Genomic DNA, 20,773 nt, shown 5'->3' with positions numbered 1-20,773 from the left:
ATGCAGCGCTAACAACCTAATTACTTAATCTATTCCATTTATCTAACTTGGTATTTGAAAACCATCCTGTACAATTTGTTAATTTTTACAAAGCTGTCCTTACAATAATAAAATTTCTGTAGCAAACATGAGACACGGTTAAAGTCTCTACATTACATACAATGGAAATATAAGTAATCGTAAATAGACAAATGAATCTTCACGCTCACAACAGTCGTCTCGTTACTGAGTTGCTCGAACATCTAAACCTAGTGAGTTTGGAACACTTGAGGTGGTTCGAGTTTCGCGGTGAAGCATTGGAGTGGTGGAGGTGGAAGGGTGTGAGGGGCAGAGAGAGCCGGCTCCTGGTGGGGAGAGGAAAAGGTCAGGGAAGACTTGGGAGTGCAGTGAGGTGGCGGTGCGTTGGAGGGCGCTAGATGGGGCATGGCATAGGCCAGGTGTGTCGAGTGTGGAACGTGACGGTACAGCGCAGGTACATGAAGTTGCGAGGATTTGTGTACCGCGTGGTGCAGTTGGTGAGTTTTTATTTATTTATATTATTTACCTGTCACGGGTGTAAAGATTCATTTGGAAGTTTAGAATATTCTAAAATAAGATAACATGCTGAGGGAATCTAGATACTTACCGAACACAGTAATTGATGTGTTACAGAAAGCTTTGCCTTCATGTAAGGTGTGAAGTGAAATGAAATGTAATGTGCAGGAAAGCTTTGCCTTCATGTAAGGTGTGAAGTGAAATGAAATGTAATGTGGAGTCACAAAATCCTTCAAATCAATGTAGACAATAAATATAGTCTCTTGTTGGCTTCTTGGTGAACTACTCAATCATTCTGAGGACGCAGAAAATACAACACCTGATTGGTGGTTTTGAAATTTGTAATTTAATGTAACCATATGTTGTGGTACAAGTAATCAGATCGTTTTTTTTTTTTTACTCCGTATGCATTTAGTTTTAACTCGTATGCATTTAGAACTCCAAGGTTTGTGTCCATTAATGGGACTGGACATATCTTATTGTTTTCAATCCAGTCCATATTCCATGTGTTCAGGCAACCTTACTAATAACTTGTACCGCCTTCGGTGATTGTCAACAACCGCATTCTCGTTAGTGACTCTTAACTACTCCCACCCGCCCCCACCCTCTCTTCAATGACCTTCAGTTCTCACCAGTGCATTGAGTATACTACTGAATTGTACCAGTTGTTTGTCATCGTCTCTATTAAAATTACCATTATTTCGTTAAGTAACCACGGTGTTATGTTAGAAGGATTTGAAAAGATGTTGAGATTTGAGCTCGACGATATAAGCACCTTGTGATGAGGTTAGAGCGCCTGGTTACCAATCTTCGGATCTCAGTTGGAATCAGAGGTGAGCCAGTCGACGCTCGTACCACCCAGCTGTTTGTCCTTCCCCTGGGTTAGTCGGTGAGTGGTGGTTGGGAAATCTGGATGTCACTGTTGCCCGGGTCTCGAAGAGAGATGTTGTCTCCCAGATACTTTGTAATGTAGAGGGATGGTAAGCATAGGTGTTTATTATCGTGATTATTAATCACGATAACGATATCGTGTTATCGGCTATTCGATAATTATTTTTCCTTCGTTATCGATCAGTATCACCGATACTTTCCTTTTCAAATTAGCGGTACCGATTTTTTTTTTTTTTTTTTTTTAACAAGTATGTTTTAAACTTTCGAAATCGAATGTAGTCATTTTTACTTAAACCAGCTCTTTCCATTACTAACGTACAAGTTATACATTGTATTTGAGATTTTCTAAATTCTGAAAGATCTCTAGAGAACAAGAATTTGGATTCATCGATTTTTAAATTTAAGGTATTAATAGCATTTCCTTTTGATATTGAAATTTATAATTTATCGATTTATCAGCTATCAGTTATTGCAGAAATGGTTAAGCTTTTTCAGTGAAAGGACTACATTAGAATTATTAATTAAAATACAAAGCATTCTCAATCTGAGTGCCATTTTATATTCCAAGAGCCACTATAGTGCATTGAATTTTGAGCCTTTTAGCAGGCCTGCATTTCACGACCACAGGGTTGGTGGGCCGTCGGTCCAAGTGTACCTTTATTCTGCCACTAAAGTTGCCCGTGTGATAGCACTGTTTATTTCCAGTACTGGCACTACTTTGATCTTTGCAGGTGCTGCTGGCAGCCATCATTGCTTTCCTCAAGGTATCACGTGAAGATTCAGGTCAGGTCACATTTTTGTTCGTCGTGACTTGTGTCGTCCTGTCCACTGCGATGCTGGTCTTCCTTACTAACCTGCTGCCGCTCTATCTGCATCGCTTCTCTCGCCGCCGTCACCGCCACCAAGAGCAGCAACAGCAACAGCAACAGCAGCAGCAACGCACCTACAGCCTGGCTGGTATTTTGGTGAGTGACGATAATAATGAATCGGTGATACTTGTTTATAGTGAGTGAGCTGAGTGACGATTCTTTACGTATGTCATCGCTACTGAGCAGATGTACTACAGTACCTGTGCGTAATAGTACGGAGCACTGACACGTGCTTTCATGCCTAGAAAGGATTGAAAAAGATTGAGTGAATGGACGAGGGACTTTATTCTATTATATTCTTATTCCATATTGTTCTATTAACTAGACACAACCTTCTAGAGTCTAGACAACAATCCTCTTCTTAAATGATACTCGACTGTCCCCATCACAGGACCGCTGTATCCACCCTGAGAAGCGCTAAAAAAAAAAAAAAAAAAAAATTGTATCCCTAATAACGGTCCTTTCACCTAACATTTAATGCTGAAATCTAAGTAGCGACACGTGTCTTTTACCAATCCCCGAAGCCCTGTCTATGCCAGAGATACCACTGTCAGTCCGTCACAGCAATTCGTCGCAGCAATTGTCATTTTAGGAAAGTGTCATTATTTCAAACGTATTATAAAATATACATCCAGAAAAGTGTAGTCTTGTCTGCAAAATTGCTAATAACAGTATCCAATGAAAAACTTACCTCAATATTATTCGATTAAACCAGCATTTCAGACTGGAATGGCAGCAACACACGCAACTGTCTTGGACTCGACCAGCGGCCGACAGGTCCTGTAACTGTCATGAGTCTTTATTTTCTTTTATTGATAAAAATAAATCCTTACACATCTATGAAATCATTGCTATCACGTAATTCAGTCACAATTGCTTGTTAGAAATGCATACAAGAAGGGTCAGGCTACCGATATCACATGGCAGCTTTAAAAAAGAAAAGAAAAAAGAAAAAAAAATCAATGAATAAACAAAAAATACATGGAGAGGAAAACACGTACTAAAATCAGTCAAATGGCGCAAAACTTCGAGCTAAATAAAAAGCGCTAAGGCGCTAAATAGAAAAAAAAAATCGGTGCTAAATAACTTGAAAAAGCACTAAATTTAGCGCCAAAAAAGCTAAATTGGCAACGCTGGTCCCCATCTTCCTAGGTCTATCTTTTACTCGTAATCTAAACTGGAATTCCATACCTCTTGCTTGCTTAAACAGATTCTATGAAATTAGGTGGTTTTCTGGGGCGTCACGGCCACTTTTTTCTCGGCCCCCCGAGGCCCCCACTGGTAACTGGTGAAGGAATATCCTTTACCTTACCTTGTAAGGCAAAGGATATTCTCTTTACGTTGCTCCCATGTAAGGAGTATTCTTCGCATGCATGCATGGAGGGAGGGGGTTCCACTCAGTTTTATTAGATAGATTGGAATAAAAAAAGCTTTGTTTTATCACCTTCCGTCTTTAGCCTCTTGCCCACCTCCAGAATGTAAGAACATAAGAAAAGAGGGAAGCTGCAAGAGGCCGCCAGGACTATACGAGGCAGTCCCAGTGTGTTTAAGCTACCTAATTCCATCTATCATCCCTATCCATGAATGTTGCATCTCTTGCTTTCTTCTACTGCTATTTTCATGCTAATTGCATGCCTGCACTCCCCTCCTGCCGCCTCACTGCACAAGGCTTTCTTCTTCTTCCTCACCGCTATTCTGTCCAACTCCCTAATGCAAGAGTTAATCAATACTCTCAATCATTTGTTTCTCTGGTAAAGTCTGGAACTCCAACTTTCTACAACTTTACATTATTTGAGAGGGAGGTCCCAAGAAATTTATCCTTTTCTTTTAGATAACCTTTTTGGACCTGCAAGGGACTGGGAACTTTGTGGGCATTGTTTTCTTTTGTTACCTTGGTCAGTAAAAAAAAAAAAACTGAGCAGGCTGAAGCAGGCGTGGCTTTAGCTAGCTATCATGTTGTGAGGTACAGTACATGGATAAGCCAGTTTATCACACCTGCATATACCATTGTAATTTATAAGAAAAGTATGTTTTTGCTGTAACAAATTTGATCTCAATAATTTGTGTGGTAAGTTGAAATGTTGCAGCTGCCCATCAGCCCATTGGGTTCCCATCCATGCCAGTGGTGGTAGTAGTACTGCAATAATAATAGTGTTGATAATGTTGTTATACATTTTTGTCCTGCCAGGAAGCTATCCATGATGGGGTGGCTTTCCTGCTGCTCCTGCCTGCTGCTATTGTGATCCTGGTGCCGCCATCCCCTACCAACCTGGTTGCTGCAGCTGCTGTGAGTGTTGCAGGGATGGGAGGGAGCAAATGGAGTAGCTAATGGAGGATCAGTCAATATTTGGGTGAAAGGAAAGATTTGACAATGTGGAGGCGAGAGGATGATTAGAACCTACATCATAAGAGTTAACACCATCCTAGGTAGCATCACTGCTAAGGTAATACAAAGTTTATAGTTCATAGGTGCATGTATCAATATTATTTCCCAGAAAGGAGGAAGCCAAGACATGGCACAACATTCATATTCATTTTGTAATTACACTACTCTAAGTATCTTAGCTCATTAAGATAAAGTACTCTATATTCACTTCACACAACCATTCTACAATGAGTGTCATGCCTCTTCTCTCTAACCCTTTCAGTACTGGGACACCTTTTTACCTTGCTTTGCGTATGATTAGACCATTTTATTGATATTAAGAAGGGTCTATGGAGGTTGAAATATTAATGGCCAGAGTCTACTATTTTAATCCTCGTTTATATGTTGCAGAAGCTGTTTAAAATTAGCAAATAGTAAGCAGAATGAGTATGAAAACATGTCATGGAACTGAGAGGGTTAAGTGCTCCTATGGTTATGTAGTTAGAGAAAAAGCAGGACACGGCAGACCTCGTGGTCCTCGTGGTGACCTGACCTATGACTACTAAAGTGATAGTGTATTGAAAAGACAACAAAGCAGTTCTCTCATCCCTTGTGTAGTCTACCTTGCAAGTCCACTCCTCTCATCCTCCATATTCTCATCCTGTCAATACCGTCTTGACACACAATACCCTGGCCATCCTAGCAAATTTCTTAGAACACCTGTTCTTACTTCCTCATTTTTGACTATCTATCAGTTACTTCACACACTCCTCCGACATCTCATCAATGATTTTCAGTATTTTGTCTACTATCCCCATATGAAGTCTAGTCTCCATAGACTATAATAGGCATTTCTATCCCTTCATACAGTATTCTTTTTTACATTGCTTCCAAGTGTCAACTCTTTTTTTAAGTGGCAGTAGTCATCCATTTGGTTTAGCTAGGTGGTTATTTTACATATTTGATTTTGACCACCAGTTGACAGCTTAACTCTTGTAGCCCATCTAGAGGAGCAGTAAAGATCAGTGCTTAGAGAGGCTGGTTCAGGTGTGATGACAGGTGACCAGATTGTGACAGAACCATGTACGTATGCATCTTTTAAAGCTTTTATGTACTGCATTCTTTAGTATTAGTTTATACATCCTTCTTGAATATCAAGGAGATATCTTGTTGCCCATGTAGTCGTGAATTAATAAACTCGGGTATTCTCAGGTGGTGACTGTGGTGCTGGTATTCGTGCTGGGCCTGCAGTGTATGGAGAACATGCAGAGAGGTTGCCAGTCCTGCCGGTCCTCCCACCAAGACCAACAGGATGATGAAGAGTCACTGGCTGACATGGAGTTGCAAGACCAACCCAGGAGGAGGTACACCACCAACGTCACACGAGGAAGGGCTAGACCCTGGTCAAAACTCAGGAAGTACAATGTCAACCCACCTATTGCCATGACCACCTTGTCTGGCTCCCCATTCTCACCCACCTCTTCTCCCCTTCTTGACTCATCTCGTCCTTCCATGCCTCCTCACTCCTCCCTCCGTCCATCCAGTCCCAGGTTTCCCTCTGGCTCAGAAGCCCTTGGTGGCTTTTCCCTGACCCAAGATGTGGTGTTGAATGATGCATATAAACATCCTGTGAGTGATAATGCTTCAGTTGCCATTCCCTTAGCTCTTGCATACCCCCCTGGCCCTTCACTATTCCCCAACCCTAAAGCTGGGCAGGTCACCCTTAACCCTGAATACTCTGTTCCTCCCTCAGTCTCTTCCATCTCCACTGTCTATGCCACTCCTTTCAGTGCCTCATCTTATTATAATTTGAAAGCCATGCCTACCAACTCCACAACCTATGCCCCTCCATACCGTGCCTCTGATTCATCCAGCCACAGTCCACTTGGCCACACCACTGCATTACCTGACACAACAGACTTGGCTGCCCTTGGTCCTGTGCATGTAAACTTCCCAACATGTTCCACTACAACTACCACCACTATCTCCACCATCAGCACCACACTGCCCAACACTACACATTTAGCTGCTCATCGTCCTGTCTGTGGAAATTCATCAACACGTCCCACCATCATCACTGGTACCACAGCAGCCTATGCAAATTTGCCAATGCGTTGTGCTACCACTGACACAACTGCCGCCACTTGGCCCAATACCATTTACTTAGTTGACCGTGATCCTGTCTATGCAAATTTACCAACACGTTCAACCACCATCACCACACCTGACCATGGTCCTGTCTATGCAAACTTACCAACACATTCCATCACCAGCACCACTAACCTAGCTGATCATAATCCTGTCTATGTACATTTATCATCATGTTCTTCCTCCTCCACCACCACCACCACCACCACCACAGATCATAATCCTGTCTATGTACATTTATCATTGTGTTCCTCCACAACTACCACCACTGATGAAGCTGATCATAATCCTGTGTATGTAAATTTACCATTGCATTCCACCACCACCACCACCACCACCACCACCAATTTATCTGTACATGAGCCCATCTATGCAAATTTGCCAAGGACTACCACAATTGATGACCCCAACATGCCTGACCACTGCCTCCCTGTCACTGATCTTTGATTACCATCATATCACTTGTCTGTGCTTTAATTTATAGTTTTCTCTTTACACAGTGGTGTATCAAGTAACCTTTGAGAACTTCTTACTTGCAAGCAAAATGCTGTAAGATTGTGGAAATGTCAGTGTTGCATAGAAGGTTCACATAATGTTAAACAGCTATAAATTTTAAATTAATTTGTTAATGATAATTTCAAATTTACTTGTATTTGAAATTAACTAAGTGACTTAGAACAAGACTGTTACCATTGTATAAGTGATGATGCAAATGTATCAAAGAAAAAGAATAGCAGCACACACCACCTCGGGAGGGAAAAAAGAATCAAAACTACAATCAAGATCTAAATGATGATGCTGATGGGAGAAAGGACCATGGAAAATTTGGTCCCTGCCACCATGACTTGAAAGACAGACCCTGGTGCCTCCATGTTGGCAGTGACCATTGTGCTGAAAGAGGGAACTTGTTTACCAAGAACATGTTTTGTACTGCACTGCATCAGAAGTTCACTGTTGAAATAACATTTTAGGTTGGTCCTAATTTTGAGATATTTTTGATGGTCGTTGATTTTGGTTGAGTAGTTTTGTGACGGACATCCTGACATGTCACTGTGATTAGCAAGGATGGTGTTGTTTGATGGTAGGCTTTCTTTCTCTGTCCTGATATCGAAGTTTGTTTTAAATTTAAATTTCTTTATATTCATATTGTCTTCATGTATTATAGCATCAGTGGATGAGTTTCACATGAGTGACTCTGGCTCAGATGTCCTTGAATAACAGTGGCATAATAATAGTACAGACAGTTCATGACCTGTTTTAATTGTGCAAACTGATTGACAGTTTTTCTCCACAGACCTCCGAACTCGCAACTATGGTGATGGTATCTCCATGATGCTGTGCTGCTCTGTCGTGGTGGTGGTGGTGTCTTCAACATTGTGCCATGGTCGAGGCATCTCCAATGATGTGCTGCACCCAAGAGTATATTTTACTGTTGGCACTAATCTGATTAATACTTGCTCCATGTGTATCAGACTTGTGAGCTTGCAGTGTTGCAAGTAATAAGCTTCCTAGTGTTCTAAGAGTTCTGAGGACTCCTCTACCAAAGTGACATTTTTTTTTTTTTTGAAATGCTGTACCAGTTTTTCTCTGGAGGGTCTTTGAGGTATCCTAAGTATACATAATAATCCATGTAATACTGTTATTTGTAGCCACTCTTACAAGAGCAAATAACTTGTGGCTTACTGCATTCTAGCACCATATCTGAGAGGATATTAAATTTGTAATTTCATTACAATTTTCATTATGGACAAATGAGGATGCAGATCTATGGTAGTATGATTCTGAGCTGGATTCTGGCTGTGATCACCAGGAATGCGCTGCTACTTAGTTCCAGTCTCGGCAAACCATCACAAGTGATCCGCCACCTCCAGCTGGTGACCCAAACTACAGTCCACCTTAGCGAGTCGCCCGAGCTGTGCAGCATCAAGGTTGTCATCACGTACACAGCCTCTAAGTTAACAACCACCTGCAAATATGCAACCATAATAAGCAAGGATATAAAGATTCAGCAAAAAATCCTGCTGTGCCAGCATAATTCACTAGTTACATAATGTAAAGCAATCCTGCTTTAAACCAGGATAGGCTAAAAGTCTTGCTTTCTTTGTGCTACAAAACCTTTTATTTCACATTTTTATTTAAATAAAAATTCACCAGATTTAACTAGATGCTATACTCTGCTGTATACCCTTATATATTGCATTATATTATGCTGTATACCCTTACATTGCATTATATTCATATCATATGTCATGCATCAGGAGTTGCTGCATGTAGTAGTGTTCAATTAGCAGGGTTCATGCAACCTACTACTGTCCATGTTCCACTATATTTCACTTAAAAGCACATAACAATCTAAATACCAAAAGTCAGATATTAGTGCTTCCTCTGGTAAAGCAAATTTATTTTTGTACTTTATAGGTAGGTGCCAGACCTAATGACAAGGATCCAGAAGAGGCTGCAACTGAAATTTTATTGACTTTCTTAACTTTAATAACTTTAATGAACTGCAACAAAACATTTCAAAGTATGCTTTAAGCCATTTTTTCCATGTCAGAGGGAGAACTTGCCAAGGAGAAAAAAGTTTCCCCCACACAGGGACAAAAGAGTTAGTCAAGATAATGGTGCCTCAGAGTCCCCCTCCTGGGGAGGACACCAGACATGTCCCCAGGTCAAGATAATGGTGCCTCAGAGTCCCCCTCCTGGGGAGGACACCAGACATGTCCCCAGGTCAGAGTCAAGATAATGGTGCCTCAGAGTCCCCCTCCTGGGGAGGACACCAGACATGTCCCCAGGTCAAGAGTCAAGATAATGGTGCCTCAGAGTCCCCCTCCTGGGGAGGACACCAGACATGTCCCCAGGTCAGAGTCCCCCTCCTGGGGAGGACACCAGACATGTCCCCAGGTCAAGGAGGGGAGGACACCAGACATGTCCCCAGGTCAGAGTCAAGACAATGGTACCTCAGAGTCCCCCTCCTGGGGAGGACACCAGACATGTCCCCAGGTCAGAGTCAAGACAATGGTACCTCAGAGTCCCCCTCCTGGGGAGGACACCAGACATGTCCCCAGGTCAGAGTCAAGATAATGGTGCCTCAGAGTCCCCCTCCTGGGGAGGACACCAGACATGTCCCCAGGTCAGACTCCTTTCTTGATGGCCCTAAATGTCTTAAAACCTCCCTCAACTTTTTCTTCATTAACTTGTGCAGCATCTGCAGTCAGATTTGGATCTAATTTTCAATCTATTACACCACCTCTCCTCTACTAAACCTCATCTTGTTTGCTCACCGAAAAACCACTGAGGCTACTAACAGTAGCCCCTTCTATTTCTTCCTACGTTCTCTATTCTCATATTCATTCCAAAGCTGGATGCTGCATATATGTGCGCAACAACTTAACTTACTCTCGTGCCCATGCTCTCGAATCTTCTGAGTTTTCCACCATCTTGCTTCAATTATCTCTCCCCCAACTTCTCTGACTATAGTAAATTCTTTGACTATTTAACTTCCAAAGTGGAGCACATTCTGTCCCTCTACCCTTTTGCAGATATCTCCATTCTTGGAGATTTCAATGTTCACCACCAGCTTTGGCTTTCCTCTCCCTTCACTGACCATCCTGGTGAACTTGCCTTCAACTTTGCTATCCTCCAAGACCTAGAGCAACTGGTGTAACACCCTACTCATATTCTCGACCATCTTGGAGATACACCCAACATTCTTGATCTCTTCTTTCCCTCTCATCCTTTTGCTTATGCTGTTACCCTATCATCTCCATAGAGCTCCTCCAATCACAATCTCATTTCTGTATTTTGTCCTATTTCTCCAATCCCTCAGGATCCCCCAAAGCAGAGCATTATGCCTCTGCCAGTTTGGGGGACCTGAGGAGGTATTATGCTGATTTTCCCTAGAATGATTACTGTTTCTGTGTCAGAGACCCTTCTCTTTGTACTGAACACATAACAGAGGTGATAGTGTCTGGTATGGAGGCATACATTCCTCATTCTTTCTCTCAATCTAAACCTTCAAAACCTTGGTTAAACACAGCCTGTTCTTGTGCTAAACATGATAGAGGTTGCCCACAAAAGGTTTTTGAGCCTTCCATCTCCTGAATCTCATGCACTTTATATTTCTGCCCGGGATCATGCCAAGTCTGTTCTTCCAACTTTTTTTTTTTTTTTTTTTTTGGCCTTGGCTGGCCCTCTTTCCTATATAATATATATATATATATATATATATATATATATATATATATATATATATATATATATATATATATATATAAATTAAAGAAAAAGGCCCACTTGAGTGCTAGCTTTCCAAAAAGTGGAAAAGCATCAGCCAAAATTAGGGAGCAAATGCCTCGATACCTCCCTCTTAAAAGAAGACAAGTCGTAGGAAGTTGGAAATACAGATGCAGGGAGGGAGTTCCAGAGTTTACCAGTGAAAGGGATGAATGATTGAGAGTACTGGTTAACTCTTGCATTAGAGAGTTGGACAGAACAGAGATGAGAGGAAGAAGAAAGCCTTGTGCAGCAAGGCCACAGGAGGAGGGGAGGCATATAGTTAGCATGAAAACAGTGATAAAAGATAGAAAGAGATGCAACATTTCACCAGTGAGATAGAGGCTGAAGACAGTTAGTCAGAGGAGGGGAGTTGATGAGACGAAAAGCTTTTGATTCCACCCTATCTAGAAAAACTGTGTGACTGGAATCCCCCAAACATGCGAAGAGTACTCCATACACGGGCGGATAAGGCCCTTGTACAGAGTAAGCAGTTGAGAGGGGCGAGAAAAACTGGCGGAGACGCCTCAGAACACTTTTCATAGAAGCTGTTTTAGCAAGAGATGAGATGTGAAGTTTCTAGTTAAGATTATGAGCAAAGAACAGACTGAGGATATTCATTGTGGAAGAGGAGACAGTTGAGTGTCATTGAAGAAGAGGGATAGTTGTCTGGAAGGTTGTGTCGAGTTGATAGATGGAGGAATTGAGTTTTGAGGCATTGAAAACTACTAGATTTTTTCTGCTCCAATCGGAAATCTTAAAAAAGATCGAAAGTCAGGCATTCTGTAGCGTCCCTGCGTGATCTGTTGACTTCCTGAAGGGTTGGTCGTCTCTGAAAGGACGTGGAAAGATGTAGGTGGTATCATCAGCGTAGGAGTGGATAGGGCAAGAAGTTTGGTTAAGAAGGTCATTAATGAATAATAGAAAGAGAGTGGGTGACAGGACAGAACCCTGAGGAACACCACTATTAATAGGTTTAGGAGAAGAACAGTGGCCGTCTACCACAGCAGCAATAGAATGGTCGGAAAGGAAACTTGAGATAAAGTTGCAGAGAGAAGGATAGAAGCCGTAGGAGGGCAGTTTTGAAATCAAAGCTTTATGCCAGACTCTATCAAAAGCTTTTGATATGTCTAACGCAACAGCAAAAGTTTCACCGAAATCTCTAAAGAGGATGACCAAGACTCAGTAAGGAAAGCCAGAAGATCACCAGTAGAGCGACCTTGACGGAAGCCATACTGGCGATCAGACAGAAGATTGTGAAGTGACAGATGTTTGAGAATCTTCCTATTCAGGATAGATTCAAAAACTTTAGACAAGCAAGAGATTAAAGCTATAGGACGGTAGTTTGAGGGGTTAGAACGGTCACCCTTTTTAGGAACAGGCTGAATGTAGGCGAACTTCCAGCAGGAAGGAAAGGTAGAAGTCGATAGACAAAGTTGGAAGAGTTTGGCCAGGCAAGGTGCAAGCACAGAAGCACAGTTTTTGAGAACAATAGGAGGGACCCCATCAGGTCCATAAGCCTTCCGAGGGTTTAGGCCAGCAAGGGCATGGAAAACATCATTACGAAGAATTTTGATTGTAGACATGAAATAGTCAGAGGGAGGAGGAGAGGGACAAGCCCAGAATCGTCCAAGGTGGAGTTGTGAGCAAAGGTTTGAGAAAAGAGTTCAGCTTTAGAGACAGAAGAGATGGCAGTGGTGCCATCAGGATGAAATAAAGGAAGGAAAGATGAAGAAGTGAAGTTATTTGAGATGTTTTTGGCTAGATGCCAGAAGTCACGAGGAGAGTTTGAGTTTGAAAGATTTTGACATTTCCTATTTATGAAAGAGTGTTTGGCAAGTTGAAGAACAGACTTGGCATGATTCCGGGCAGAGATATAAAGTGCATGAGATTCAGGAGATGGAAGGCTCAAGTACCTTTTGTGGGCAACCTCTCTATCATGTATAGCACGAGAACAGGCTGAGTTAAACCAAGGTTTAGAAGGTTTAGGTTGAGAAAAGAATGAGGAATGTACGCCTCCATGCCAGACACTATCACCTCTGTTATGCGTTCAGCACAAAGAGATGGGTCTCTGACACGAAAGCAATAATCATTCCAGGGAAAATCAGCATAATACCTCCTCAGGTCCCCCAACTGGCAGAGGCAAAACGCCAGAGGCACCTTCGCTTTGGGGATCCTGTGGAGGATTGGAGAAATAGTTCAAGATATAGAAATGAGATTGTGATCGGAGGAGCCCAACGGAGATGAAAGGGTGACAGCATAAGCAGGAGGATTAGAGGTAAGGAAGAGATCAAGAATGTTGGGCGTGTCTCCAAGACGGTCAGGAATACGAGTAGGGTGTTGCACCAGTTGCTTTAGGTCATGGAGGATAGCAAAGTTGAAGGCTAGTTCACCAGGAAGGTCGGTGAAAGGAGAGGGAAGCCAAAGCTTGAGTTGAACATTGAAATCTCCAAGAATGGAAATCTTAGCGGAAGGAGAGAATGTGCTCCACTTTGGAAGTTACGTAGTCAAAGAATTTATTATAGTCATAAGAGTTTGGGAGAGATAAACAGCACAAATGAATTTAGTTTAAGAGTGACTGTTAAGTCAAAGCTACATGGTAGAAAATTCAGAAGACGCAAGAGCGTGCGGGCACAAGAGCAAGTTGAGTTGTTGCGCACATATACGCAACATCCAGCTTTGGAATGAAAATTACTATAGAGAAAGTAGGAGGGAACAGAAAAGGGGCTGCTGTCAGTTGCCTCAGACAGTTGTGTTTCAGTGAGGAAAAGAAGGTTTAGTAGAGGAGAAGTGGTGTTCTACTTGTTGAAAATTAGATCTAAGACTGCAAATGGTTCTACTGAACATGCATTTTTTTTTACAAGAAGATATGGAGATCTGAAATTCTAAACTCTTGCAGTATTACTGACTACAGATTAATTTCAAGCATACAGATATGAGGTTCTATAATGTGCTGAAATCAAATCCAGAATTGGTAAAGATTGCATTGAGAGGAAAGTATAAGTAAAGGAAAATAAATGTATAGCAGAGATCCCAAGTTCTTTCACTCCAGCTTTTCAACTCTTTCAAGGCAAGAAAGCATGTGCCGGTGCTACTGCTAAGTACTGTAGTGCACTTGCTCAGGAGCAAAGAGTGCTACAGAGGATTGTCACTCAGTTCACTCTCTTATTTAAACAAGGGTCATATTAATTTTTCACCACTACTCACCAAAATACCAGCCAGATGGTAGGTGGGTTGTTGTTGCTGCTGCTGCTGCTGCTGCTGCTGCTGCTGCTGCTGCTGCTGTTGTTGTTGTTGTTGTTGTTGTTGTTGTTGTTGTTGTTGTTGTTGTTGTTGTTGTTGTTGTTGTTGTTGTTGTTGCTGCTGCTGCTGCTCCAGGTAGCGGCGGCTGTGGTGACAAAACCAGATCGTTTGGAAGACCAGCATCACAGTGGACTGGACGAGAAAGATCACGATGAACAAGAATGTAACCTGACCCGAATCCTCACGTGACACCTTGAGGAAAGCAATGATGGACGCCAGCAGCACACAAGGCTGGGGATGAGGTAGAAAAGGTTTGGATTGATTTGGATTTATATCTTAAAAGGATACATCTTGTCTTATCTTAGACTGTTGTATATGAACTATCAAAATTCTGGACACCTTAACTAATACTTGATATAATATTGAAGAAGAAGAAGAAGAAGAAGAAGAAGAGAGAGAGAGAGAGAGAGAGAGAGAGAGAGAGAGAGAGAGAGAGAGAGAGAGAGAGAGAGAGAGAGAGAGAGAGAGAGAGAGGGTGAGGCAACACAGAAGGCTGGGACCATCCACTCCACTCAGAACAGATACATGTTAGTCTTGAACAAAACCAGACTAAAGCAGACCTTGTAAGACCCCACTCCCCTCTCTCCCTATTATTTCAACCAACAGAAATATGATAAGATTTACCTAATTGTATTTACCTAATTGAGGAAAAGAGCTCCAAACTGACTTGTCTAAGCTGGTTAAAGAGTAAAGATTGGCATGTGATATGAGGTCTCTCTGGCGAACAAATTGTCACCCCAAGATGACTGAGGCAACACAGAAGGCTGGGACCATCCACTCCACTCAGAACAGATACATGTTAGTCTTGAACAAAACCAGACTAAAGCAGCCGCCACCTTGTAAGCCCTTCCACCCCACTCCCCCTCTCTCCCCTATTATTTCAACCAACAGAAATATGATAAGAGTGTGTGTGTGTGTGTGTGTGTGTGTGTGTGTGTGTGTGTGTGTGTGTGTGTGTGTGTGTGTGTGTGTGTATTTACCTAATTGTAACATACGGGAAAAGAGCTATGCTCGTGTTGTCCCGTCTCCATATCTACTAATGTCCAGCTTTTTCTTAAAATCATGAATATTCCTTGCGTTGACCACTTCCACGTCTAAACTATTCCATGCTTCCACCCTTCTATGAGGAAGCTATATTTTTCACATCTCTCCTATAAGTGGCCATTTTAGTTTTTTCCCATGCCCTCTCGACATTCTTTCATTCCACATACACAGATCTTCCCTATCCATTTTTTCCATGCCAATCATCACTCTGTATATTGCTATCAGGTCTCCCTTTCTCTTCTGTTTTCCAGGGTCGGAAGTTGCATTCTGTTCAGTCTGTCTTCATAAGTCAAATCTCTTAAGTCAGGCACCATTTTGTTGCAGCCCTCTGTACTTTCTCTAGTTTCCTTATGTGTTTCTTTAAGTTCGGAGCCCACTGTATTGTTGCATATTCAAGCCTTGGTCTTATCATTGCAGTAATTATTTTCTTCATCATTTCTTCATCTAAATATACGAACGCCACTCTTATGTTCCTCAATAAGTTCAATACTTCTCCAATTATTTTGTTTATATGTCTCTCTGGCGATAGGTCATTGGTAATTGTCACCCCAAGGTCTTTTTCTTCATGACTGGTTTTTATGTCTTCATTTCCTATCTTGTACATACTCCTGATTCTTCTTTCACTCTTGCCAAACTCTAATTTCTTGCATTTTGTCGTGTTGAACTCCATTTGCCGTGTGTGTGTGTGTGTGTGTGTGTGTGTATTCACCTAGTTATAATTTTTACAGGGCCTGGGTATTATACTCGTGTGACCCCGTCTCAATATCTATACACATCCAACTTTCCTTTAAAACTATGCACACTCCTCGCTGACACCACCTCCTCACTCAAACCATTCCACACCTCCACACATCTTTGTGGGAAACTATATTTCTTCACATCCTTCAAGCATATTCCCTTGGCTATCTTTTTACTATGCGATCTCGTAGTTCTATTTAAATTTTCTTCTCTCAACATCATTTGCTCATTATCCACTTCATCCAAACCGTTCAACAGTTTATAAACCTGTATTAAATCTCCTCTTTCTCTTCTTTGTTCCAAGGTAAGCAAATTCATTTCTTTTAATCTCTCCTCATAGGTCATTTCTGCCAATTCCGGAACCATTTTTGTTGCCATTCTCTGCAATCTCTCCAACTTCCTTATATGCTTCTTTTTATAAGGGGACCAAACCACCCCAGCATATTCCAATCTTGGTCTAATTACCAGTACTAATTAATTTCTTCATCATATCTTTATCCATATAATGAAAGGCTAATCCAATATTTCTAATCAAATTATATATTTCTCCAAACATCTTGTCAATATGAGCCTCAAACTGCCCATGGTCTTGTATTATCACTCCCAAATCCTTTTCCTTTTCCACCTTTTTCAACACTACTCCTTCACCCATCTTATATGACCCTCTTGGCCGTCTTCCACTCTTCCCCATCTCCATTACATGACTTTTGCTCAGATTAAATTCCATCTCCCACCTCTTGCTCCACTCCCAAATCCTATCCAGATCTGCCTGTAAAATTTCACAATCTTCTTCACTCTTCACACACCTACACAATTTCGCATCATCCGCAAACAAATTAATATAACTGTTTACTCCCTCTGGCATATCATTAATATAGACAAGGAAAAGTATTGGTGCCAGCACTGAACCTTGTGGGACTCCACTCTCCACCACCAACCAGTCCGACTTTGCATCCCTTATTACCGTTCTCATCTCCCTCCATCTCAAGTAGTTTTCCATCCACTTTAACACTTTTCCTTCAGTCCTCCATAAATCTCTAATTTCCATAGCAGTCTCATGTGAGGTACCTTGTCAAAAGCTTTTTTCAAATCCAAATATACACAGTCCATCCATCCTCTCTCTCTTGTATTTTGTCAACCACTCTTGAATAAAAGCTCAGTAGATTTGTTACACATGACCTCCCTTTCCTAAAGCCAAATTGATGATCCGATAATAACTTATGATCCTCCAGGAACCGTATCCAATATTTCTTTATCACCCTCTCACAAATCTTACCGACCACACTTGTTAGAGACACAGGTCTATAGTTAAGAGGCTCTTCCTTACTGCCTCCCTTATAAATGGGCACCACTTCAGCTCTTTTCCACTCTACCGGTACTTCCCCGTTTCTAATGAGCACCTTATAATATCATATAATGGATCAATCAATTCTTCTCTACATTCCTTCAATAATTTTCCTGAAACTTCATCTGGTCCCATCGCTTTATCATCTTTAAGTTCCTCCAACATTTTATATAACTCCTTTTAGGTATCTTAATGTCATCCATGTGCACATTTCCTTCTACATTCTGAGGCTTTACAAACATTGTTTCTTTAGTAAATACTTGTTGAAACCTATTATTTAGCAATTTCGCGATATTCTTAGGGTCATCTACTATCCCTTGCTCTCCTTTTAATCTTTCAATGGACTCTCTCTTTTTAAGTTTACCATTTATGAACCTGTAAAACAATTTTGGATGTTCCTTACTCTTGTCTACAATATCTTTTTCAAATTTTCTTTCTTCCTCTTTCCTTACCCTCACATACTCATTTCTCGCCACTCTATAATTCTCCTTATTTAGTGTGTGTGTGTGTGTGTGTGTGTGTGTGTGTGTGTGTGTGTGTGTGTGTGTGTGTGTGTGTGTGTGTGTGTGTGTGTGTATTCATGATCGCCTGCTAGTCAAACAGATATCTTTTATTGTTATTTTCATGCTGTTCTACTGATCTTGCTAACTGCATGCCTCCCGTTCTCCTGCGGCCTCGCTGCACAAGGCTTTCTTCTTCCTCTCATCCCTATTCTGTACAACTCTCTAATACAGGAGTTAACCAGTACTCTCAATCATTCGTACCTTTCACTGGTAAACTCTGGAACTCCCTGCCTGCTTCTGTATTTCCGTATTCCTATGACTTGACCTCTTTTAAGAGGGAGATATCAAGACATTTGCTCCCTAATTTTGGCTAACCCTTCTTATATTCTAGAGAACCAACACTCAAGTGGGCCTTTTCTTTTAACATTGTGTTGCCCTTGGCTGGCCTTCTCTCCTACATAAAAAAAAAAAAAAAAACAGCCTTCCCCATTACAGAGTGAGCTCAGAGCTCATAGACCGATCTTCGGGTAGGACTGAGACCATACCACACCACACTCTGAGAAAGTGAGGAATAGATGGATGGGTCAACACAGTGTATTTGGATATCAAAAAGGCTTTTGAATGAGTACCATATAAAAGACCTTTATGGAAAATTGAACGCATAGAAGGAATACAAGGACTACTTAAAATACTTTGCCATTTGTTGAGTGGTTTAAAGTTACCTATATATCACCATGATACCCAGGTTCTAGGTGGTTACACTCAAGATGAGCTTGGGCAGTGATATGGGCCCTAATATGGGTACCACTATAAATAAAATTGCCTGCGCCACTAATGGGCGGAAGCTGAACAGCGCTTCCAATACACTCTTCAAGTGTGCCTACAGGCGCTATAGGCCTTACCGTAAAAAATAATAATAATAATAAATAAATAAATAAATAAATAAAATAAACAGGAAGAGAAATAAGGACTGTGGTAAGAGGAACATTAAAAAGATGTAGTTTTCCACATAGAACAGTGGATATCTGGAACAGTTTTAGTGAAGAGATTGTAATAGCAGGAAATGTGCATACATTTAAAGAAAATTTGGATAAAAGTAGATATGGAGACGTCACTATGAGCCCCACTCGAACCCAGCAATATGCAACTAAGTACAATACATATAACTAGTTGTACACACACACACACATTAAGAGAATGGTTGCCACATGTGACACGTCCTGATTTTCACGGACATTTCCGGAATTCACGTGTCGAAATGTCCAGGGGAATTTTTGAAAATTCGTCAATGTCCGGAATTTCAGCTGACAATAAATGTAACAAAATAAATAAAATAAAATACATAAATAAAAAAAATCATATTTCTACAGGTTGAAGTGGTGGGAGAGAGGAAGGGGGGGGGAGGGTTTACCTGGAGGCAGCTGTTATAGTCTGGTTTCGCTGTAAGAAGTCGATCCTCCCAGCCTTCCCTTCGTGGCATGACTCGCATCACGTTGATATGGGTGTATATTTGTCTTATTGTTTGCTTGTTTCCAGATAGCCTTGTGATCTTTCTTTTACAGCAAAGATAAATAAATTGAGTTTTTTTTTTTTTCATTGACTTACATGGTTTCCAATATTCTATTAGGTGTTGGTGATGTCCAGAATTTTGATAGTTAATATGTGGCAACCCTTTCTATAGGAATGACTGGGAAAGGTGGGATTTCATTATCCTAAAGGTATTCTTAAAATTATTCTACATTAAAGAAGCCTCCATACCTCCATAAATCTCTCCGGCCCTGACAACGTCCTAAGGAGACACCGGAGCGTTGCAGAGAACAGACCTTTCTAGTACGTATCTATATACGCCTCATTCCCTATCAATAAGAACTGTAAATCCCCATTATTAAATCTTCCCTAACACTCCCTCTCCAGTCGCCTGCAAAGCCTGGGTCCTGAGAGGCATGCAAAAATAATGAGTCGACCCACGCACACGCGCCTTGTGGTGACAGCGGGCCACCACACCTCACACAGTAACAGCATGGAAGAGCTTCAGACTTGGGTTTACATTGCCAAAGTCACATTGAAAGGCTCACACACGCACACCATTCAATACATATAGAACATGACTCATCCTTATTAATTTGGGGATACTCAGTGGAAATGCAAAAGAATGACAAATAAAAAACACTCACCTCCGTCACAGTTTCACACCACTCACGCCGCCATGCCTGTCTGCTGTCGCTTGCCGTTTAGTGTTCCAATACTACACAAATATCACACCACGGAATACTGTATTCGAACATTTGTGAATATTTCTGTTGCATTCAAAAAATAAGAAAACCAACAGAATATTATACTATGTGACTCGATTGTATAATGCTGCATGTTATCACTACAGTGAAATATAATGGAAGAATAGTTCTACACAGCGAATGAAGTGTTGACTCTTCATAACAGATACGGCTTCGTTCGCTTACTATTTCGGAGCTTATAGATAATTTTTGAGACATGAACATTTTTAGAGGATATAAGCTTTTCTATTCTATTTATGAATGAAAAATAAGTTAACCCGGATTCTGAGTCATCAATATTAAGGAAAACTTGAAGACCTCTCAAAACATGACAAACACACGGCAGGACAATGATACAACCAGTCAAGTCCTAGCCATCTGCTTTATATCACACTAGCTTTTACATTGCCGGTCTCTACGATAACTGCGGCTAATTACTATCATTATTAGTTATTACCATTATTAGAGTACTTACTGAGGACGGCATC

General features: G+C 41.2%; 2 protein-coding genes across 4 annotated transcripts; one reads left to right on the top strand and one right to left on the bottom strand.

Annotated features, from left to right (window-relative positions):
* Positions 1-312: 312 nt before the first annotated feature.
* On the top strand, positions 313-8,536 carry LOC123507224 (mucin-5AC-like). Its single transcript, XM_045259939.1, has 5 exons — positions 313-515; positions 2,157-2,390; positions 4,483-4,581; positions 5,872-7,778; positions 8,102-8,536. Exons 1-4 carry the CDS (start codon positions 417-419, stop codon positions 7,252-7,254), a joined length of 1,815 nt encoding a protein of 604 aa, XP_045115874.1. The 5' UTR covers positions 313-416; the 3' UTR covers positions 7,255-7,778; positions 8,102-8,536.
* LOC123507227 (mediator of RNA polymerase II transcription subunit 15-like) lies at positions 8,051-20,459 on the bottom strand. 3 transcript variants are annotated; one of them, XR_006675626.1, is made up of 3 exons: positions 20,187-20,459; positions 14,287-14,467; positions 8,051-8,773 (listed from the first exon to the last, which is right to left on the bottom strand). XR_006675626.1 is itself a non-coding variant. In XM_045259949.1 (3 exons), exons 2-3 carry the CDS (start codon positions 14,503-14,505, stop codon positions 8,573-8,575), a joined length of 420 nt encoding a protein of 139 aa, XP_045115884.1. In that variant the 5' UTR covers positions 14,506-14,514; positions 20,187-20,435; the 3' UTR covers positions 8,051-8,572. The 3 variants fall into 3 exon arrangements, 2 of the variants coding, with proteins under 2 accessions (XP_045115884.1, XP_045115883.1); XM_045259949.1 differs by having other exon boundaries at positions 14,287-14,514; positions 20,187-20,435; XM_045259948.1 differs by having other exon boundaries at positions 14,287-14,613; positions 20,187-20,430.
* Between the last annotated feature and the right edge of the window lie 314 nt (positions 20,460-20,773).

The sequence above is a fragment of the Portunus trituberculatus genome, chromosome 21 (assembly GCF_017591435.1).
Source record: "Portunus trituberculatus isolate SZX2019 chromosome 21, ASM1759143v1, whole genome shotgun sequence".
In the NCBI taxonomy this organism is placed as follows: domain Eukaryota; kingdom Metazoa; phylum Arthropoda; class Malacostraca; order Decapoda; family Portunidae; genus Portunus; species Portunus trituberculatus.
The sequence above is the reverse complement of the archived record's forward strand: the minus strand, read 5'-3'. Positions and strand labels throughout refer to the sequence as shown.

Coding starts and splice junctions, on each gene's coding strand:
- LOC123507227 (XM_045259949.1), bottom strand. CDS start 14,505: ATGCTGGTCTTCCAAACGATCTGGTTTTGTCACCACAGCCGCCGCTAC. Junction 8,774..14,286: donor ACCATCTGGCTGGTATTTTG/GTGAGTAGTGGT, acceptor GCATATTTGCAG/GTGGTTGTTAACTTAGAGGC.
- LOC123507224 (XM_045259939.1), top strand. CDS start 417: ATGGGGCATGGCATAGGCCAGGTGTGTCGAGTGTGGAACGTGACGGTA. Junction 516..2,156: donor TGTACCGCGTGGTGCAGTTG/GTGAGTTTTTAT, acceptor TGATCTTTGCAG/GTGCTGCTGGCAGCCATCAT. Junction 2,391..4,482: donor ACAGCCTGGCTGGTATTTTG/GTGAGTGACGAT, acceptor TTGTCCTGCCAG/GAAGCTATCCATGATGGGGT.